Genomic DNA, 20,723 nt, shown 5'->3' on the forward strand with positions numbered 1-20,723 from the left:
GATCAGAGGGGGACCATCTTCACCGAGAGAAAGTACCTGCAATGCACTGCCTGGGACAATGACCGCATGAAAGAAGTGATTTGTTGAGCTCAAGAATTGCGTAGGCAATGGATTAAGTGCTGGGAGACCGGATGAATAAGAAAGGGTGAAAATGACTGGCATGGATGAGGTGGGCGGAATGGCCTATCCCCATGCTCTACAATCCAGTGGCTAAATCTGGCTTGTTGATTCAGAAAAAGAGAGGGAGACTTCTCAAATAGACTGTTCCAACCAGTGAAGAGGAGGAAGGAAAGGTACAAAGGCATTCACATCGATTATTAGCAAATCAAATTTAACTCCAAAATCATTATAGCAGTAGCCGAAACATGATACCACATTGCCCAAAATCAGATGCTATGACTGCAGAAGCAAGAGGGGAATAAAATGCAACCTGATGTTTCAAATGTTTTACCTCTTCTGGTTGGTAGTTATGAAGTTGAGAGAAGACCACAAATTGCAGCCACTCGTCCTCTTGGGCACATGCCTGGAGGTAGGCAACGCTGAGGGTGAGGCCATGAAGCCTGCAGAACTGGGCCATCAGTGACCACTCCTGACCAGCTTCAAAAGATGCTCTGCAAGAAAGCAAGTTCAATTTTATTTCTAATGTGACGAAACCACACGGTAACAGGCAGAGAGAGGCTGGTTACGGTTGGACATTTCTGATACCTCTTTATATTTTTTCTCTCTATGTTCTCCCAGGTGGCATTCTCCAAGTGGGTGAGTAATCCTTCTGCTGATGACCTATATCCTTCAACCAAGTTCTGAAGTTCTTCAGCTGAGGAAACAGAAAGAAACATCAGAGCGAATGTCTGAACCAGGTTGAAATGTGATATTGATGCAGGTAACAATGAGCATTGGAACTGGCTCCCTATCAGTGGATTCATAAAACAAACAGCACAAAATGAGAGTGACCTCTACAGGGTTGGCACTGAATGCTAGGTTATTAATGAACGCAGATGGAGAAACAATGGTGGTCTCCTGCATTTAACGTTCAAAGGAAAATCTGAGGATGAATCCATTAAACTGGCATTACGTCTGGTGACGTTTTACTGGAGACCCCCAATAATGCCCTGGTGCAATTTTCACCGCATCTGCTGACGTGGGCAGGATAGTTCCACTTCAACTTATTGTCTCATCTTCTGCACAGTTCTGCCTACCACATGGAGAACATCACTGTTTCAGCCTAGAACCTATGTAATATAAAATCAGGGACATGCTGTTTGCAGAACTCTGTGCTAATTGCTCCTAGCGGATTAACAACACTGAAAAGTACAGTATTTCTAAAGGTTGTTCATCTAGCTCTAGGATTCATCCACTGTCCCCTGAAAGAGATTGGGTGGTGAACAAGGATTGCAACAGGCTTGTCTTCTTAGCTCATGACATAGAATATAAAAGTTCGAACGTCATGTAGCAATTTTTTTTAAATTATTGGTACGGACCTTAGGATTCATCCACTGTCCCCTGAAAGAGATTGGGTGGTGAACAAGGATTGCAACAGGCTTGTCTTCTTAGCTCATGACATAGAATATAAAAGTTTGAACGTCATGTAGCAATTTTTTTTAAATTATTGGTACGGACCTTAGGATTCATCCACTGTCCCCTGAAAGAGATTGGGTGGTGAACAAGGATTGCAACAGGCTTGTCTTCTTAGCTCATGACATAGAATATAAAAGTTCGAACGTCATGTAGCAATTTTTTAAAATTATTGGTACGGACATACTGCAGTCTTGTGTGTAATTCTGGGCGCTATGCCTCATAAAGGATGTGGTGGCACTGAAGAGAGTGCAAAAGAGATTCACCTGGACATTGCCTGGATTGAGAGACTTTAGTTTGAAGGGAGAGACTGGCTTTATTTTCCCTGGAATGAAGACATATACAAGATAATGAGAGCCATAGATAGGTAGATTGTCAGAATCCTTTTCCTTGGTAAGGCAATTAAAAACAAGAGGGCACAGGTTTAAAGTGAAAGGAAGGAGTTTTAAAGAGAATGGTTCTTTAGGGAGCTGAGGATTGTGGGGAAGAAGCTGTCTTTTAGCCTACTAGTGCACGCTTTCACACGCAAACCTTATCCCGATGGGAAAAGAGTGGGTGTCTGGGGTGTGATGGGTCATTCAGTATACCTTTCCTTAGCAGTGGGAGATGTAGACATCATCTTCAATTAAGACAAAGTTTTTAAAAAATCAGTACTTGCACTAACTGGTCATTTTCAGTTCACAACAGAACCTTGCATGTCAAAGGAGAACATCATAATCACCTAAAGAATGTTGTAATGAGCTGTGTTGAGATTCTTCAGTCTTTGCGCACCATTGCTTCAAAATCACATTTGCCACTTTAAGATCAGTCCGGAGTTTAAAGCTGCTTACACCGAGTAACTCGAGAAAAACGATACTTGCTGCAGTGACAGTAGGTATAGTGAAGTGGGCTAATGCGAGAGAGTACGTGTCATCGCTCACACGCTGAATCCTACAGGACGCAAATGAAAAAATTACATTTGAATCATTCTGGAAAACTGGTGTTTATTTTGAATCAAAAGCTGGACAGGCTAAATGATTTCGACATTTATTTTGATTGCTAACATTCAAGGTCATTTGTTATTACACAGAATATATTCAAGAAAATATCAATTCCATTGATGTTTCTGCATTTTATATTAAAGACCAAAAAGCACTATGAAATGTATCCCAATATTAGATAGAAAATCATTTAGGATTTCTCCGACAAAGAACGTTGGATAATTATTTGCATATTCCCTACTACTACTTTTCAAATGCTAAATTATCTTCTCAGAAAATAAATTTGGCAAAGAGGACCTGGTTTTATGTTCCTGGAGACTCCTGCATGTGGAGGAGCAATTGTTATGCAAGGCACTGGCTAAAGATATACACCAAAATTATATATTCACAGCTTTGGTTTTTTTTTAAGATTTGTAGAAGGAAAGCAAATCTGTATTTATATAATGCCTTTCATTAAGATATTTTGCAGTGCTTTAGAGCGCTCTTTAATTATGTCACTGGGTGATGTTGTCAATAGTGTTCATTTGCCCACTGCAAGCTCCCACAACAAATTACAGCCGCATTGGCAGCTTTACTGATGCTGGTGAAGGAGACAAGGATGTCGTGATCAAGGATCTGCTCTTCCCTCTATGTAATATCATCTTCATGTTTAGTTGAAACCATTTTCGTGTTTAGCGAAGCAGAGGGGACAACCCTACAACAAATTTATTGTATATGTCTTAATATTTTAACTTCTATTTATGTAAGCCTGCTCCGTGGTCCTGAAGAAATTCTATCTCGTCTTTACCGAGCAGTACATGGTATGAACGACAAATCAAGGTGAGTTGACTTGTACTGTAATGGGTGCCAGGGCAACACTAATGGCTACCCTGTCTGCCTCACGGTAGGTAGAAGACAAATTTTGTGTAATATTACATGTGCTGTACAATTACATAACAAGAAAGGCATCTTGAAAATGCAGACGAAGAAAAGACAAAAAGAACTTGATTCTAGAAACTTTCCTTGCAGCAAGAGCTGCATTCAAAAATTTCACAACCAATCAGGAGTTTTTTTGTTGGAAACGGTAGCCTTCTGATGAACAAGACCCTTCAATCAGCAAAGCAGTGCTGGCTGTATTTGATGGAATTGGTGGGAGGAAAGGTCAGGGGAATGGGCACAGGAGAGGGGTTGAACAAGCAAAGCTTTGCCATGATCATACTGAAAGGCAGGGCAGGCTTGAGAGGGCTGCGGGTGCACTCCCACTTTGATTTCTCAGGCTCTTAAGAGATATTTGAAAATTTCCCTTCCCTTCAACCACCAATGTCAGATCTTCTAATGCTCACCTGGACCGAGCAGAAGTAAAAAATATAAGATTGGTTTACTTTTAATTTTTTTCCCCCACTCCCAAAATTAATCACTTCCAAGAGCGTGGACATTAACCCTTTGGACTCCGTGTCCCGGTTTTCTGGGACAACCAACAAGTACTCAGTGTTCTGATTTGGGGGACTACCAACAAACACATATATACCTCGTCCTAGTTTTCCAGGATTGCTTTTATACCCAACCACAAGATGGTTCATACTGGTGTTCATACTGTAAAGGATTACCCATGTAATCCAGTCCGGAGTACGTTAATATATTATGAAAGGTTAAAAATGGCCGGTATCCAAAGGGTTAATAGTTCCACTAAACCACCAATAATACTTTCATAGTTTTTTCATGTTTCGAGATAAAAAGAGCAGTGAAACACTGTATTGATTCAGTATTTCACTTTGTTGAGATACTTGCATCTGCTTGGCTGAACTGGTCTTCACCAGCTGCTGAACGAGAAAGGTTGCAAAAGCGTACGATGGGCGTCCATGAAACAGGTAATAAGAGAAGTCCAGCCTCTCCGTCACACCATATTTGTTCACCAAATCAGGGCAAGAAAAGTGAGGTAGGTCGTTTGAAAAATCTGTGGACAAGCAGCACAACTTAGTTCGAATGGAAAAGAGACAAAGATTTTTTTCCTCCCTTTCTTCCATGGACGTGAAATTCACGTGAACAAAAATATGTTTTGAGCACCCACGGGCTTCTGAGGTGGGAAACTCCAAAGAATTGTAATCGCCCTCATAAAGAAATTTTTCTCATCGATGATATGAAGGGGCAATCTCCTTTCTGAAACAGCGCTGGTGGATCCAACTTTCCTTGTTTTATGACCGTTGCAGATCTTTTATTCAACTGTTATTTTGAAATTAGAAATGATTTTACACCAGGAGATAGAGACTATGGATCAAATATAAAAGAAGTCACTAACGTTTCCAACAGAGAATTGAAGTGAAGCTTCTTTACCCAAATAGTTGTTAATGGTTGGAACTCTCCTCGGTATGGAGTAATTAAGTTGTATAACTCAGGAAACCAGAGGTCACCAGGACTGGTAGGTTTGAATTATAAGGAGTGGCTGGATAAACTGAGGCTTTTCTCCCTGAAGCGTAGAAGGCTGAGGGGGGTGGGGGGTGGGGGCTCCTGTCAGAGGATGCAGATAAATTATTAGTCTTATTCCCAGGGTAGGAGAATTTAAAATTAGAGGGCATAGATTCAAGGTGAAAGGGCACCTGAGGGGCTAATTTCTCTCACAAAGGGTGGTGGGGACCAATACTTTTTGAACTGTGGAGTCAAATATCTTTTTTGAGGTGGGGATAGAACAGGAGTTGATGTAAAGAAGGTGCAGAGGAGATTCACCAAGATGTTGGCTGCAATGGAAAGACGGGACAGGCTGGGCAAGTTTTCCTGGGAGCAGAGAAGTGTAAGTGGGGACATAGTTGAAGTATATAAAAATTATGAAGGATAATATAGAGAGGGTTGAAAACTCCTACACTGGTCATGCCCTTGCACTGCTTTTAACTGCACTTTTCTGTGCATCTTGCATGATGGTTTGTAACATTGAACTACTGACCAATTGTAACACTAGCCTTTGCACTTTCGTTTATTACACTACCTGTTGAATGAGCTGACTTGCCTGGATAGCACAAAAAAAAGTATATTAATATACTAAAGAAAAAACAATTAGACCACAAGACATAGGAGCAGAAATAGACTATTCATCCCATCAAATCTGCACCCCCATTCAATTACAAGCTGATCCATTTCCCCACTCAGCCCCACTGCCCAGCCTCTTCCCATAACCTTTGATGCCCTGAATAATCAAGAACTTATCTGTCTTAAATGCACCCAAAGACTTGGCCTCCCCAACCGCCTGTGAGAACAGATTCCAGAGATTTACCACCTTCTGGCTGAAGAAATACCTGTTCATCTCTGTTCTAAGCAGATGCCCTTCAATACTGAAGTGGTTCGACATCTACTCTGTCCATGCCTTTCAATATGTGAAATGTTTCAATGAGATTTCCCGCCACCCCCCACCCCGTCTCCAAAATCCCAATGAATACAGGCCAAGAGCAGCCAAATGCTCTTCATATGATAACGCTTTCATTCCCAGAATCATCTTAATGAACATCCTTTGAACCCTCCCCAACATCAGCACATCTTTTCTTAAGTGAGGAGCTCAAAACTGCTCACAATACTCCAAGTGAGGTCTCACCAGTGCCTTATCAAGCCTCAACATCACATCCCTGCCCTTATATTCTATTCCTCTCGAAATGAATGCCAGGAATGCATTTGCCTTCTTCACCACCGACTCAACATGCAAGGTTACCTTCAAGCTATTCTGTACCAGAACTCAAAGGTCCCTTTGCACCTGGGCATTTTTAACTTTCTCCCCATTTAAAAAAGACTACATTTTTTTGACATTATATTTTATTTACCATATCTCTGCTCATTCTGCTAGTCTAGATCCTTCTGTAGTCTCCATACATGTTCAATTTCTGAGCCAGTCTGATCCTGACACACATGCTTGCTTCCCAGGAGCTGCACTGGGCAGGAGTATTGCTTCCTCCAATTTGAGTAGCACGACTCCAATTTGAGGCATCTTTTACTGGGCAGTCCCTTGGGACGAATGATTACTGGCAAAACTGGAGGGTAAACAATCCATATGAATGAAAAATGGCACAAACAAGGCGAGTATTGTGTCTCTGGACTCAAATAGGAATTGAAGTCTGGATGATCTCGACCCGTACAGTTCAGATAATTGCTGCTTTCTCCCGGCCACCATGGATACTTGACTTAAAACTATAATGAAGATAATATCCCTGCTTAAAATTAGAGAAGTGAGGAGAGACAGGACCAAACTTGTGGGAGGAAATTAAAAGGTTCAGCAGCTGACAACGGGTATCGCCACATAATTTAGCACTGCACTAATTGCTCTTGAAAGCCATGGCAAGCGCCCATTTTGCCTTCTGATTCTGACTACTGCTCCAGTAACATTCATTAATCTCAAAGGTACGCACCACAAGTGGAGAGCAAGTTGGCAGATTGCCAGCCGAAGAGCAGAGACGGGTCAAAGGGGTGAAGTGACTGCAGGAGAAAAAGAAAAAAAAATTAACAAAGGCTCCTAAGACGAACAAAGTGCAATGGATAAGAATCATCTGTGAATTATTACAAAAGGGCAGAAGTCTTATTGAAATCCACTAGTCAAAAATAAAGGCACAATGACAAGTTTTATCTAATTTCCCAGTCAACACAGTCACATTATTAAGCAATTTAGATGTTCTCTATCCATTTTCTGCTGATAATAAAGAGAATAAATTGAACCTCTTTGCAATGTACGATATTTCAATACCCTGGAGTCAAACCTGTTCCGATGTAGTTCAAATAGATCCTCAGCACAACGTGAACATTAAAACGGTTTATCCAAGTGTTTAATAGAAATGTTGCAGTCAGCACCACTTGACACATCATTTACAAGGACCCAGAAAGGGTGCGTTGGGAGTAGAGGAGGGTTAACAAGCTGCATGACAATGAGAAAGCGTCGAGAAGATTTTTCAACATCAAATTGAAAAGTAATATTAAATGGAAGAGATAACCCCAAACTCCTGCAATAAATTTGCTATTCAGTTCCTGATTTAAGATAATTTTATCATCAATAAAATCTTTCGACAGCTCATATTACACTGAAGACAAAAATCAGTCTTGAAAGATGTCCTTTCACGTTAACTCGCAGCACGGACAAGAAGTATTTTGAACTTTGTGCATTTCCAGGGATCTATCCTGCTCACAAATCTGGCACATTCAATGCATATTTATCAAGCACGTCAGCTTCATGCCCTCCTACACCTTTCAGTGCTGAGTACTGTTGCTGTATATGGGGTAGAGTGCGTTAACTATGAGAACAACTTTCTGATTTCTCCACTGAATTATATGCATGGTCATTGGATCTCTGTCCATTCGTTGAGCACCTCGGCTCTGTCTGCATAATAGCAGGCATCTCCTAGTGGGCAGACATTTCAATTCCCTGTCCCATTCCCTTGCCGACATGTCTGCCCATCGTCTCGTGTGCTGCCAGACTGAGACCACCTGCAAATCAGAGGAACAGCACCGAATCTCCCATCCGGGCATCCTCCAACTGGATGGCATTTACATTGACTTCTCTGGTTTCTGTTTCCCCCCCCCACCTCCATCTTTCCCTACATCTCCTTTCCTCAACCTCTGCTGTCTCGCTCTCTCTTCCTTTTTCCCTGTCACAGAGCCAAAAACAACTCTCTCCCAATCAATTCTCACCTTTCCTCTCTCCTGTCCTTTTATCCTATCCAATTAACACCTTTTGTCTGTTGGTCTGTACTCCATCCCCCTGCCATTCATCCCCTTTTCCCAAGTTTTGTAATGGAGGTGCCCTTGTGATCTTTACTCATACCTTGGGCTAAGGCTCGAAACGCTGGCAATATATATATTTAACTGCTATGAACGCTGCAAGACCTGCTGAGTTCCTACATCATTTCTGTATTTTTACTACAATCACAGCAGTTGCAGACTTTCCTGTTTCACTCCTCTCAGTCCAATTTATATGTTTAAAGTCTTGAATGCTGATCGTCTCACTACGATCATAATCTGGTCCATTATGATCAGTCACCCATTTGGAATGGGACCATAAAACTAAGTTTGGGCTAAAGAATGACAAATATTTATTCCTGGCCTTCAAGGCAGTTAACATTAGTTTAACTTCCCCTGTAATTTCTACTCCTTGTCAATACTCGGTTGTACTGTGGGCTAAGACTGACTTTTCAAATATATTACAAAAGTGCCCCTGCCTGTTATCATGTTCCATGTACACCGTGGAATGCATCCAGTTAACATCAGGCCAATTTACATACTCTTTACCTTTTCATTCTCTTTCTGATGGAACATTTCATTGGCTCAAAGGGCAGAGAACAGCCCCCTCACCTCAACTCTTCCTCACCAACCAAACTGGCATCTGGGCTAGTCCCATTTGCCTGCGTATGGACCATTTTTTTCTGCGTCCTTCCTGTCTATAAATCTGTCCAAATATTAACATATTGGGTGGCAGAATTATACTACAATTTCATTTTATGAAAATCAGTGGTAAAAGACTGAACTTTTGTATTTTTCCTTCCAGCTTATTCATTGGATCGGAGGTCAATCCACAGAACCATTAGAGCGGCAGAGAGGATCACTGTGTCTCCCTCCCCCCCCATTGACATGATCTACTGGGATTATTGTCTGAAGTGGGCACGCCTAATCATTGAGGACCCCTTCCACCCTGCACATAGCATCCCCGTCGAGAAAGAGATACAGGGGTATCAAAGCCAGCACCACCAGGCTGAGAAACAGCTTCTTCCTGCAGGTAACGAGAATGCTGAGCAACTGACTGAACTGCTCATACAAACCCTCCAAGACTCTACCATTTATTAAACAATATTTATTTATATATATGTATATATGTACTGCATGTTTATTGTTTGTCTGTATGTGTGCTCAGTCTGGATGTGTTTTTGCACCAAAGACTGGAGAATGCCATTTCACTGTTTTATTGGGTTGTTCTTGTACAATCGGACGACAATAAATTTGAACTTGAAATGTTGTTGCTGTTCCTACCTCTGCTGCCTCCTCTGGTTGCTCATTCCAAATACCAACTATGCTTTATGTGAAAAGTTTTGCCCTTGCTTTACTTTGTAAATTGTGCTCTGTCGGAATGTTAGAGACAACCAGATAGACTCTTTGCAGAAGGACCCTTCTCACTGTTCTCGATAATTTACAACTGTAATGGATCTGTGTTAATGTTAATATTTAGGTTAATGTTAAGTTATATTTCTTATATGTCTGAGGTTAGTTGTGAGTTGGTTACAGGGTTAAACACACAGGTCACTGTACCCAGAAAAGAGAGTTCATTCGCAGAGTCGCAGCATCTAGAAAGACTGAGCTAATGGATCTGGTGGGTCTTAATTATTCAAAAACAATGGAGTGTTTGCTTTATTAAAAACTGAAGTATCTAAGTACTCAATAGAAAATGCTGAAGGAAACCATCTGTTTTTAAAACCAAACCACTTAAGCCTCTTGAACAGAGGTAAAGTCAGAGGTTGCTATGGATATGGAGCAGTTTTGAAAAGGTAGAAGCAAAACTGATTGTCACGTGGTTTCCAAGAATTGGGACTGACCTTGTTGATTATGGGACTGACCTTGTTGATTATGTAACTGTCACATGATTTGGAGAAATATGAATTCAGACATTTTTGGATCAGTTTCAGAAGTCAAAACCCTGTGACACACACAGGATTGGAATCTTGTGGAAGACAGGGATGAATTACACAACCAGAATAGGTGCTGTTATGTGTTACTTCTAAGAAAAGGGGAACACAGAATAAGTAGATTTCAAAAGAGAAGCTACTTCTAACCGTCTCTTTCAGGTAAAGAGGACAATCTCATCGTTTGGGAGAACAGATACCAAAGTTTTCATTCAAATGAAGATTCAACCTCCTGGAAAGACGGGAATTGTATTATCCATTTGACCTCCTGCTCCTACTTTCTTGTGCCCATTTATTGTTTATATTGGTACCCAAGGAGTTAGCCAGCTTGAGGAAAGAAAGATGAAACCTACATCAGCATTACAGGCAGGTAATACAGAAATATGGCCATCTCAATTGTACGCACTACACAAATGCACTAGTTAAAAAGAAAATGTTTTTACAGCCAATACAAGACAAACTGTGAATACCTGCAAAAGGTGGTAGAGAGAGATGTCTGGTGGTGGAATGCCATGAGGAGTGAGCTGTGGAAACAGAGCAGCTCGCAGCTTGGGATAAGGAGCGAGCGCCATTTTCAACAACTGGGGGTCTACTTTCCAGAGGGAATCACCAACATCTTCCTTTTTCTGCATCACCTGGTGAACCACGCATAAAGAATATTTAAACAGAGCCTTTCACAATCTCCAAAAGTGACAAAATGCATTGTAGCAGCAGGTTTTCTTGTCGGTCATAAAGTAATTTTAAAGGCAAAAACTGCAATGATGCTGTCAGTCGCTTTTATGAGCTATGAGAAATATTTAAGGTGTTCAAAATTAGGGAGGCAGTTTAGAAATGACAATTTCAAGTGTTTAATAAAATGGTAACTTAGACCATAAATTTGAGGGCATCCGTTGCAGAATGAAAGGAAAAGTTAGGAGATTAAAGTACTTCTCTCCACCACACCCCCCCACCCCCGCCAACTAAAGGATTGTCAAATGAAATGCTTTACAATTTTTTTAAAATTTCTATTAAACTCTCAAATTTAAACTTAGACATACAGAATGGTAATAGGATATCAGCCTACAAGTCTGTGCTGCCGAATTAACCTACAACCCCGCAGCATTTTGAATGGTGGGAGGAAACTGGAGCCCCGGAGGAAAATGAAGCAGACAGAGCAGGGTTTGAATCCCGGTTCCAATCGCTGCAACGGTGTTGCGTTAACTGCTATGCTAACCGTGCTGCAAAAACGTACATTATACTTTGAAAGGAATACATTTCAAAAGAACATTAAAAGGGAAGTGAAGACAGGGGACGAGGATGTGTGCAAGTTGGGGAGCTCTCTCAAAGGGCATACCTGAATAATAGCTTAAGCATCAAATTCCAGAGATTTCACAAGTTTAGTTGAAAAGTTCTTCAGAGTTGTCGGGTCAGTCAGAAAACAGTTTGTTTGTAATTTTTGATATTGTACGAATGGTGACAAAAAAGTTCACAGTTCAGATTTATTGTCAGAGTACATACAACCCCAAGATTCTCTTTCTGCATTCCAGGCAGAATTCCTACTTAGCAGAAGTTCAGCTCCCCACATTATTACAATTTTCTACAACATGTTCCAAGAAAGTGCAAGCCTTAGTGAATTAAAAAACACTCAAAAATCTATGATAACAAAAAAACCCTTGTAACTTGGAATGACAACCTCAAGAGAAAAAGGAAGAATTTTAACCTTCTAAAGGTAGAACCTTTTTTTTTTAAACTCACCCGATCGATTCCTCCAGGGGCAAATATAATGGTGGCTAATGCCATCAGCGTATGGCCCTCCAGGAGCATACTGCTGATACTGCCTTGATTGCTGGGAATCAGCATTTGGGCATTTGCCAGACTTGCTTGGAATATGACAGATGTATCTATGGGAAAACATGACTATCAATATACTGCAAGCAGAATATGTATCACCCTGAAGCAAATTAATGAAATTTGTCAAACAAGCTACAGTGGGCAATCAGTAAGGCTCAGCCATGCAGCAACATTTCAAGGTGGTTCTGACGCTGTAATTCACCAGTATTCCAGTCCATCCAAACCATTGCAACTGGGTGATCAATAATTAATCAGTGTCAAAGATAATTAACAAATTCTAAATTGGAAGCTGAGTAATTTAAAACATTTTTTAGAGCACAGTGGAAGCCGATTCTGGTCATTGAGACACTTGCCACCCAATTACCCTACAACCACGTTTGTTTTGAAGGGCGGGAGTAAACCGGAGAACCTGTGGAAAACGAACGCAGTCATGGGGAGAAAGTACAAACTTCTTCCGGACAGCGCCAGATTTGAACCCAGTCAGCGGTGCTTCAATAGCGTTGCACTAACTGCAACGCTGTGCCGCCCAATTCACACCTTTAGCTGGAATAATTCAGATACTTTCAACAGTGGCAATATTGCTGCCACTGTAAACAGGATATATTTAGCTCGTGACTTTAAAAAGTTTCAAGGTATTCCACAGGAGCATTATGGAAAAAAAGACTAATACCACGTTATATAATGAGATATTAGGGCAGATAGTCAAAGTTTGGTCAGGTTCATGGGTTTTAAGTATCTCAGATAAAGAGATTTCAGGGGAGAATTCCACATCTTAAAATCTGAGAACAGAAAGCTGATGGTAAGTGGGATGATCAAATGTATGGTGTTGAATGGAAGTTCAAGGAGCTGCAAGATGGGGGGGCGGGTAGAAAAGAAATTGGAAATGTGAGATCATGACAGAAGAAAGTTCAGGAAAGCTTTAAAAAAATGCTTGAAAGCCAGAGATGTGCAAATGAAATTTGCTGCTCTGGGATAAAGACAGATAATTATCTTAATATGCATTGTTGATTAAAGGTGATTACAATGAATACCTCCTGGTTTGTCAGCAATCTCTCTTATTCTCATGAGAAACTCGAACCAAGGATGGGCCACGTGGAGAGCTCCCTCATCAAGGAGCGGGCAGTTGGAAGGCCTCAACCTACAAACAGGTCAAAAACAAAACATTGATGGAATATAAAATATAGGAAAAATCTCTAACAGATGGTCGACATCTAACATTTAATTTACAAACTAATTTTGGGGTAAAGAAGCCTAATTATTATCCCAAACATTCATCACCGCTTCAAGGTTCAAAGTTCCTTTATTGTCATATAATAACGTGAGTGCAATACTACATGGAATTTGCTTTCATATGACAGATTAACCATCGGCAGGAACTGCTGAAGCGCCAGTCAGAGAAAGAGAAGCCAATGGGAGTTCCTTTAGAGTCACTGAGTGTCTGTGGATTCACCTCCCGCAGCCACTCGGAGTCCAGTCCCAATTATCATCAGCCCGCACTCCACATCCGAACCTCCGACGTAATCAGGAAACCTTCAACGCTCTCAGCACCCTTTCTCATCCCAGTTCCGAAACCTGGCATCCCTTCAGCCAGTTTCGAGCAGCAGCCCTCAACCTGTATGGGTTCCTCGCCTTGAGTGTCTTTAAGAGCCCGCCGTGTTTTCTTCAGCCGCATTGGTCCACCACCGTGGTCACCATCCCATGGGTCGTCTCCTCTGCTTCTCCTTCTCAAATGGGGTGGGGGTGGACTCCCCGTTTTCTGGTGCCTTGCACCAGTCCTCTGCTTCCCTGGATTCTGCAACCCCTCACGGCTTCTGCCGATTATAGGTGCTGCAATCTTGGGCCAGACCTTGTGGTCATGGGATTTTGAAATAAAATTACCATTGGCTCTATTAACAGGCCGTTTAAAGCCTATATGGAGCCGATGACAGTTGGACGCTGCGAGAGTGCTGTCTCCACTCCCTGCGGGTCCACACCAGTGGCAGCGCTGCTGTTAGAGCGGCTCCGGCAACACTGCCATTTTTTTTAAAAAAAGAAACTGTTTCATTACACCCAAAAATTGTGTGGGTGGGTGTTGTGGCCGGGTGTGTGTGCGCGTGCGAACAAGCATAACCAGATCCATCACAGGCGTGAACCTCCCATCCATTGCAGACATCTCTGTGAGGTGTTGCCTCAAGAAGGCAGCCAACATCAGAAAGGACCCATCACCCTGGTCACAACCTTTTTTCGCTGTTACCTTCGGGCAAAAGGTACAGAAGCCTGAAGAAGTTTAAGAAGGTTTCTTTCCAACAGATACATATCTTATATATTTATGGTATCATTTTATTTAATTCATTTAGTTTACTATTATATATTTTATTTACAAGTACCTGTTCGGCTGCAGCAAGCAAGAATTTCTGGCATATGTACATTGTACAATGTGTACGACAATAAACTGATTATTAACATTCCACCTACCATGTTTGATTAAAGCAATTACATTTGTAAATCATCAATATCAAAGTACACAGTTCAAATTACAATATAATTTTTAATTCTCATATTTGGGAATAGGATAAAAATCTGAGCACCAGGACCAACTGGAGAATTGATTCAAACACCCTGTCCAAACGGCCAAAGCAATGACTATACATTTAGTTTATTTTAATTTCCCCAAATACAGTATCAATCCTGCTCCGCAAAGAAGCCTAAACACTACCTCCAATTGTATACAATGACCTTGAGGGCTTGTTATGACTTCCCCGATCCTGCACTATTTATCCACGTTACACTTTGGCTTTCATTGTTTTTTGAGGAGCTCCATTTAAACATCTTTGACCTTTCATCTGGGAACATCAAGGAGGCAGATTGTATAAGCATTTTCAAAGCTTCTGATTATCAATGGAGTTATTTTTGCCTCAGAGTTCACCCCTAAATTTTGGAGGTTGATACAACATGTGCTGAAGTAAAGTTTACTTGGCCATTGACTAGGAATAAATGACTTGGAAATGAATTTTCTGAGGAATTGGGATTATTTTTCTGAAATGGGACCTGCTCCACAGTAAATGGTTTCCACATTAAGCCTTCTTTTTGAAGATCTGCAAGAATATTGGATTAAATATGCATTAAATGAGATAGAATCATCAGGCAAAGCACTCAACCAATTGAGCCTGTGTTGGGGGTGGGTTCTTTGAAAGAATTACTTGGTTATTCTAAGACCCAAAAAAGTTGCCCATTTGATTAATTATCAATTCACTTTTGGAAGTTATGATTATGTTTCCATCACCTTTCTCAAGCAGACTGTTCAGACCACTACGATTTCTCTTCCCCACTAGATTTATTTTCTGCTGCCAAATATCTTAAATGTGGCTCAATGGGTTCTTACATTTTTAGTCAGTGGAAAAAACAGTTCCTCCCGGTCTTGTCCTCTTAAGATAAAATAGAACATATCCAATAACTCGCTCCCGTTTTTTTTTTTGAGGGGGGGGAAACAATCCCAGCTTCTCTAGCCTCTCTACATTATCAAAACCCTTCGTCCACAACATCATTCTGCTAAAGCTACTCCAACTGAGGTCCTTGCTTTACTTAATATGGACTTAAACACAAGTGAACTTTGCTTGTGAACTGTGAAGGTATTTATTTTGATAAGTTGACGCCGTCTCCACCTCCCTGTCGTCGCACGAGTCATCTGTCAACAACCCTTGAATAATGAGATCAAATTCTCCAGCTGCCCGAATGAAACATTATGCGACAGGATTAATTCTACCTCTCACAACACGTGGTTATACATCATACATACAACAAACATGTTGCACAATAAGGAACAGCTACACAGTGCCACACATCCCAAGTCCCAAAGCAAAAACCTGCAGAAGTGTAAATTGTTCTGTCCGTTATCTGGCCAATATAATGCAACTCAAGTAAACAAAGAGATGCTGGAGGGACGCAGTGGTTCATTCAGTTTCTGAGGAGAGAAACTGACAATGTTTCCAGTTGGAACCCTTGATTGAGATTAAAATAGGAAGGGGGGGGATTGGGGTGCCTCTCCCACCATCCTCTGTCCTGTGCCCCGTTACCTCTTGGCCCCTCCTCCCTTCTCCCCACCCTTTTCTATATTTTATATCTCCACTTCCACTTAGTCTCAATTAAGGGGCCTGACCCAAAACGCTGACCGACCATTTCTAACCACGGACGCTGCCTGACCCGCTGAGTCTCTTTGCTTTGTTTCTCTACTGCAACTTAAAATATTTTACATAAGTTTCCACCTGGGAAAGATATATTACACTAAATGATCTTGGAATTCCACTGCACCCCTCTTTCCCACCCACCCCAATCTCCCCTTTAATCTCAATCAAGGGTTCCAACTGGAAACATGGTCCATTTCTCTCCACAGAAGCTGACTGAATCACTGAGACCCTCCAGCTGCACAATAAAATTGATCCGAAACATGATCTGGTGGTTAGTATTGCCTTCCAGATTTCCACTTCGAGCTTTTTTGCTTCTGACGAGGGAAAACAAATTTTGCAAAGTACGCTACAGTCGTTTTTGCCACTTCTACAAAACAATGCTGTGCAGACAAGACCTGCAAACGGAGCTTCCCCTGAGCTGCCAAACCAAACATCCGCGCCTTCTTCCAGGTAAGCGTCATTGAATATGCCAATCTCCTCAAGGTGCTAACCCTATCTCCACTGACTCCAGCTTCAACCATCTCCCTAACACCCACCTGCTCCCACCACACCCTTCAATGTCCTGCCTTGTCGACTTCTTCCGTGCCCTCCACTCCATAATGGTGAGAGCTCACAGACAAATAGTTTTCACCACCATAGGTTCAGGCAAAAGAAGGTTTTAAAAAAAAACACGAAGTTAAAACAAAAAATGCTTTAACTGTAAAAGTCACAGAAAGAATTAAAAGGAAAAACAATTTTTACGGTTTATTGATCAAGTTCTTGGGAGTTTACCTACAAAACTTATCACCTTATCTCCCTGAAGGTGATGATAAACTCACTGCAGTTTCTTTAGTATGGTATGCAAGGATTATTTTGAATGAGTGCATGAAGATGGGAAGATTTAAAACATTTTATTTGTTGAGGTAGTTTGGAATCATGGAAGGATGTTGTACCGACAGCAGGCACTTGACCTATCACTTTCCTTTGGATTATCTATTCCATCAGTCCCACTTCTCTCTTCATTCTTCACAGACTGCAGCTTTTCAGCATTTATCAAATTTATTAACGTACATTATGTACGTTAATTAAAAAACAATAAATAAACCCTTCTCCAGTTATGTTGGACAGAAGTTACACTGGTGGAAAAGAGAAAATATCTCATAAGCAGTTAACTTTTCAAACTGTCACTATCTATTACAGTTTTGAAGATAAATAGAACATTTTGAGATTTACAATTAGTACACATCACCAAGACGTACCACAGAGATTGATCTCCATGCAGTCTCCAGCAGCAATGAAAATTTTGAGCAATGATTGCAAAAGGCAAATGATTCAGGTTACTGGCCAGACTAAATGCAAGGTCCAAGTAATCCACCTTTATTCTTTGTCACCAATGGTCTCTTTTTTTTTAAAAAAAACATCCCTCCCTTGAGCAAACAATGAGCCCCTGGAGGAACTCAACAGATCAGGCAGCACCCATGAGGTTAGACATGGTCAGTCAACGTTTCTGATTGGGATGCTGTATCAAGACTAAGGTGGGAAAGGAAGATATCTACTACCTCAAGATGGTGAAGAAGTGAAGGAGAGGCTAAAATGAGATAGGGTATTAGATGTGGTATTTGACATCTATAGTGGGGAAAATGTTAGAGTCAGTTATTAAAGATGTGATTGCGGCACATCTGGAAAGTGGTGAATTCATTGATCAGAGCCAGCGTGGTTTTATGAAGGGAAAATCGTGTCTGACTAATCTTAATGAATTTTTTGAGGATGTAACTAGTAGAGTGGATAGGGGAGAACCAGTAGGTGTGGTTTACCTGAATTTTCAGAAGGCTTTTGATAAGGTCCCACACAGGAGATTACTATACAAATTTAAGGCACACGGTATAGGGGATATGGTATTGAGGTGGATAGAGAATTGGTTGACAGATAGGAAGCAAATAGTAGGAATAAATGGGTACTTTTCGGAATGCAGTCAGTTACTAGTGGGGTACCACAAGGCTCAGTGCTGGGACCCCAGTTATTTACGATATATATTAATGATTTAGATGAGGAAAAAGAAAACAGCGTTTCCAAGTTTGCAGACGACACGAAGCTGGGTGGGATTGTAAACTGTGTAGAGGCTGTTAAGAGTGTGCAGGGTAACTTGGACAGGTTGGGTGAGTGGGCAAATGCATGGCAGATGCAATATAATGTGGATAAGTGTGAGGTTATCCACTTTGGAGGAAAGAATGGGAGGGCTGAGTACTATCTTAATGGTATCCAATTAGGAAAAGGGGAGATGCAAAGAGACCTGGGTGTCGCTGTGCATCAGTCATTAAAAGTGGGCAGGCAGGTGCAGCAAGCAGTAAAAAAGGCGAATGGTATGTTGGCGTTCATGTCAAGAGGATTCAAGTACAGGAGCAGAGAGGTATTGATGCAGTTGTATAGGGCCTTGGTGAGACCTCACCTGGAGTATTGTGTTCAGTTTTGGTCTCCTTATCTGAGGAAGGACATCATTGCCATAGAGAGAGTGCAGAAAAGGTTGACCAGATTGATACCAGGGATGGCGGGACTTACATATGAAGAAAGGCTAGAACGACTGGGCTTGTACTCGCTGGAGTTTAGCCGATTAAGAGGAGATTTAATAGAAACGTTCAAAATTCTTAAGGGATTTGACAGGAAGATTGTTCCCAATGTTGAGCAAGTCTAGAACCAGGGGTCACAGTTTAAGGATAAAAGGGAAGTCCTTTAGGACTGAGATGAGGAAGAATTTTTTCACTCAGAGGGTGGTGTATTTATGGAATTCTCTGCCACAGGAAGTGATTGAGGCTGGTTCCATAGCTATATTTAAGAGAGAGTTAGATTTAGTACTTGTGACTAGGGGGATCAGGGGGTATGGAGAGAGAGCTGGGACAGGGTACTGAGTGGATGATCAGCCATGATCAAAATGAATGGCGATGTAGGCTTGAAGGGCCAAATGGCCTCCTCCTACACCTATTTTCTTTTTTTTTTTTTTTTTTAATTTTTTTTTATTTTTCACACCATAAATCACATTAGCCATGATATACACTATTTCTTTTCACACATATACAGTGACTTTTTCTCCCCCCCCCCTTTCCTCCCAAACCACCCCCCCACCCCCCCCTCTCATCCATTTTAGGTATACAATCTAGGTTGCATTAATCCAGTCAGACAATGTTGTCATTCAACAAAATTACACCAGAAATTCTACTGAGTCCATTCTTTTCTTTCCTTCTCCTTCTATCAACTTAGGTAATGTTTGTCCCCGGTAGGTTTTCGCTATTGTATTTAATGTAAGGCTCCTATACTTGTTCGAATATTTCAATATTATTTCTTAACCAATATGTTATTTTTTTTTCTAATGGAATACATTTATTCATTTAAATTTGGTAGTTTCTTCCTTTTAATTTGGTTATGTATTCCATTAATATTTAAAGACATATAGTTCAGCGTAGCCCTTTTATATTTTGTTTATCTTCTCTTTCCGTTTTTCCATCATTACCTTTCCTCCTTTTCCATTTCTGTTTTCTTATTTTCAACTCTTCATAAGACAACATTCCTACAACATCTAACATTTTCCTTATTCTCCTATTTCTATCTTATTTATCCCCAATCTCCCCTTCACCTCCTGAGTTGTCCTTTATCCCTTGTCGGACAACCACATCTCCCCTCTCCATTTGGATTTGCGAATCCACTCGCAAGCGTCAACTGATTGTGCAGTGACCGCTATTTCCCCCCACCCCGCCTCCCCCAGAAAAGATTTCACTTTTCATATGTCACAAAGGTCCCTCTTTTAATTCCCTCCTTATTCTCTCTATTCCATTACCTTCCCTTATTAATTCTTGTCTATACTATCTATATTTTCCTCTAAGTACAGATACATTCATGTATGCTCATTGTCTCTATTCACTCTTATACCTCTTTACCTGCATACATATCAATCGTGATCATTTTTACTCTCATTACCCGTCTTCTTCCCTCAGTCTATTTTTGTCTTTACCCACATACATATCAGTCGTGATCATTTTAACTCTCATTACCCGTCTTCCTCCCTCAGTCTATTTTTGTAATTGTTCTGCAAATTTTCGTGCTTCTTCTGGATCCGAGAATAGTCTGTTTTGCTGTCCTGGAATAAATATTTTCAATACCGCTGGATGCTTTAGTATAAATTTATACCCTTTCTTCCATAAAATCGCCTTTGCTGTATTGAACTCTTTTCTCTTCTTTAGGAGTTCAAAACTTATATCTGGATAAATGAAGATTTTTTGCCCTTTATACTCCAGTGGTTTGTTGCCCTCTCTTACTTTTTCCATTGTCTTCTCCAGTACCTTTTCTCTTGTAGTATATCTTAGGAATTTTACTACAATAGATCTTGGTTTTTGTTGTGGTTGTGGTTTAGAGGCCAATACTCTATGTGCCCTTTCTATTTCCATTTCATGCTGTAGTTCTGGACATCCTAGGGTCTTAGGGATCCACTCTTTTATAAACTCCCTCATATTCTTGCCTTCTTCATCTTCCTTAAGGCCCACTATCTTTATGTTATTTCTTCTGTTATGGTTTTCCATTGTATCTATTTTTTGAGCTAGTAG

General features: G+C 40.9%; 1 protein-coding gene and 1 long non-coding RNA gene across 5 annotated transcripts in view; one reads left to right on the top strand and one right to left on the bottom strand.

The window, feature by feature from the left end:
• spg11 (SPG11 vesicle trafficking associated, spatacsin) overlaps positions 1 to 20,723 on the bottom strand; it is a 127,965-nt gene that overhangs the window by 47,791 nt on the left and 59,451 nt on the right. For all 4 annotated transcript variants that reach the window (XR_011348460.1, XM_069910158.1, XM_069910160.1 and 1 more), the window contains exons 17-24: positions 13,024 to 13,130; positions 11,897 to 12,042; positions 10,633 to 10,797; positions 6,914 to 6,980; positions 4,320 to 4,485; positions 2,294 to 2,502; positions 706 to 814; positions 452 to 611 (exon numbers count right to left, since the gene is read on the bottom strand). Coding sequence is in view for 3 of the 4 variants with exons in the window: in XM_069910158.1 (XP_069766259.1) it covers positions 452 to 611; positions 706 to 814; positions 2,294 to 2,502; positions 4,320 to 4,485; positions 6,914 to 6,980; positions 10,633 to 10,797; positions 11,897 to 12,042; positions 13,024 to 13,130 (1,129 nt within the window). In the remaining variant the exon portion in view is untranslated. The remainder of the gene's footprint in view (positions 1 to 451; positions 612 to 705; positions 815 to 2,293; positions 2,503 to 4,319; positions 4,486 to 6,913; positions 6,981 to 10,632; positions 10,798 to 11,896; positions 12,043 to 13,023; positions 13,131 to 20,723) is intronic.
• Positions 4,307 to 9,497, top strand: LOC138749172 (uncharacterized). The gene is made up of 2 exons (XR_011348463.1): positions 4,307 to 4,399; positions 9,037 to 9,497. It is a non-coding gene; the product is annotated as an uncharacterized lncRNA (long non-coding RNA).

Source organism: Narcine bancroftii, chromosome 14 (genome assembly GCF_036971445.1).
Source record: "Narcine bancroftii isolate sNarBan1 chromosome 14, sNarBan1.hap1, whole genome shotgun sequence".
In the NCBI taxonomy this organism is placed as follows: domain Eukaryota; kingdom Metazoa; phylum Chordata; class Chondrichthyes; order Torpediniformes; family Narcinidae; genus Narcine; species Narcine bancroftii.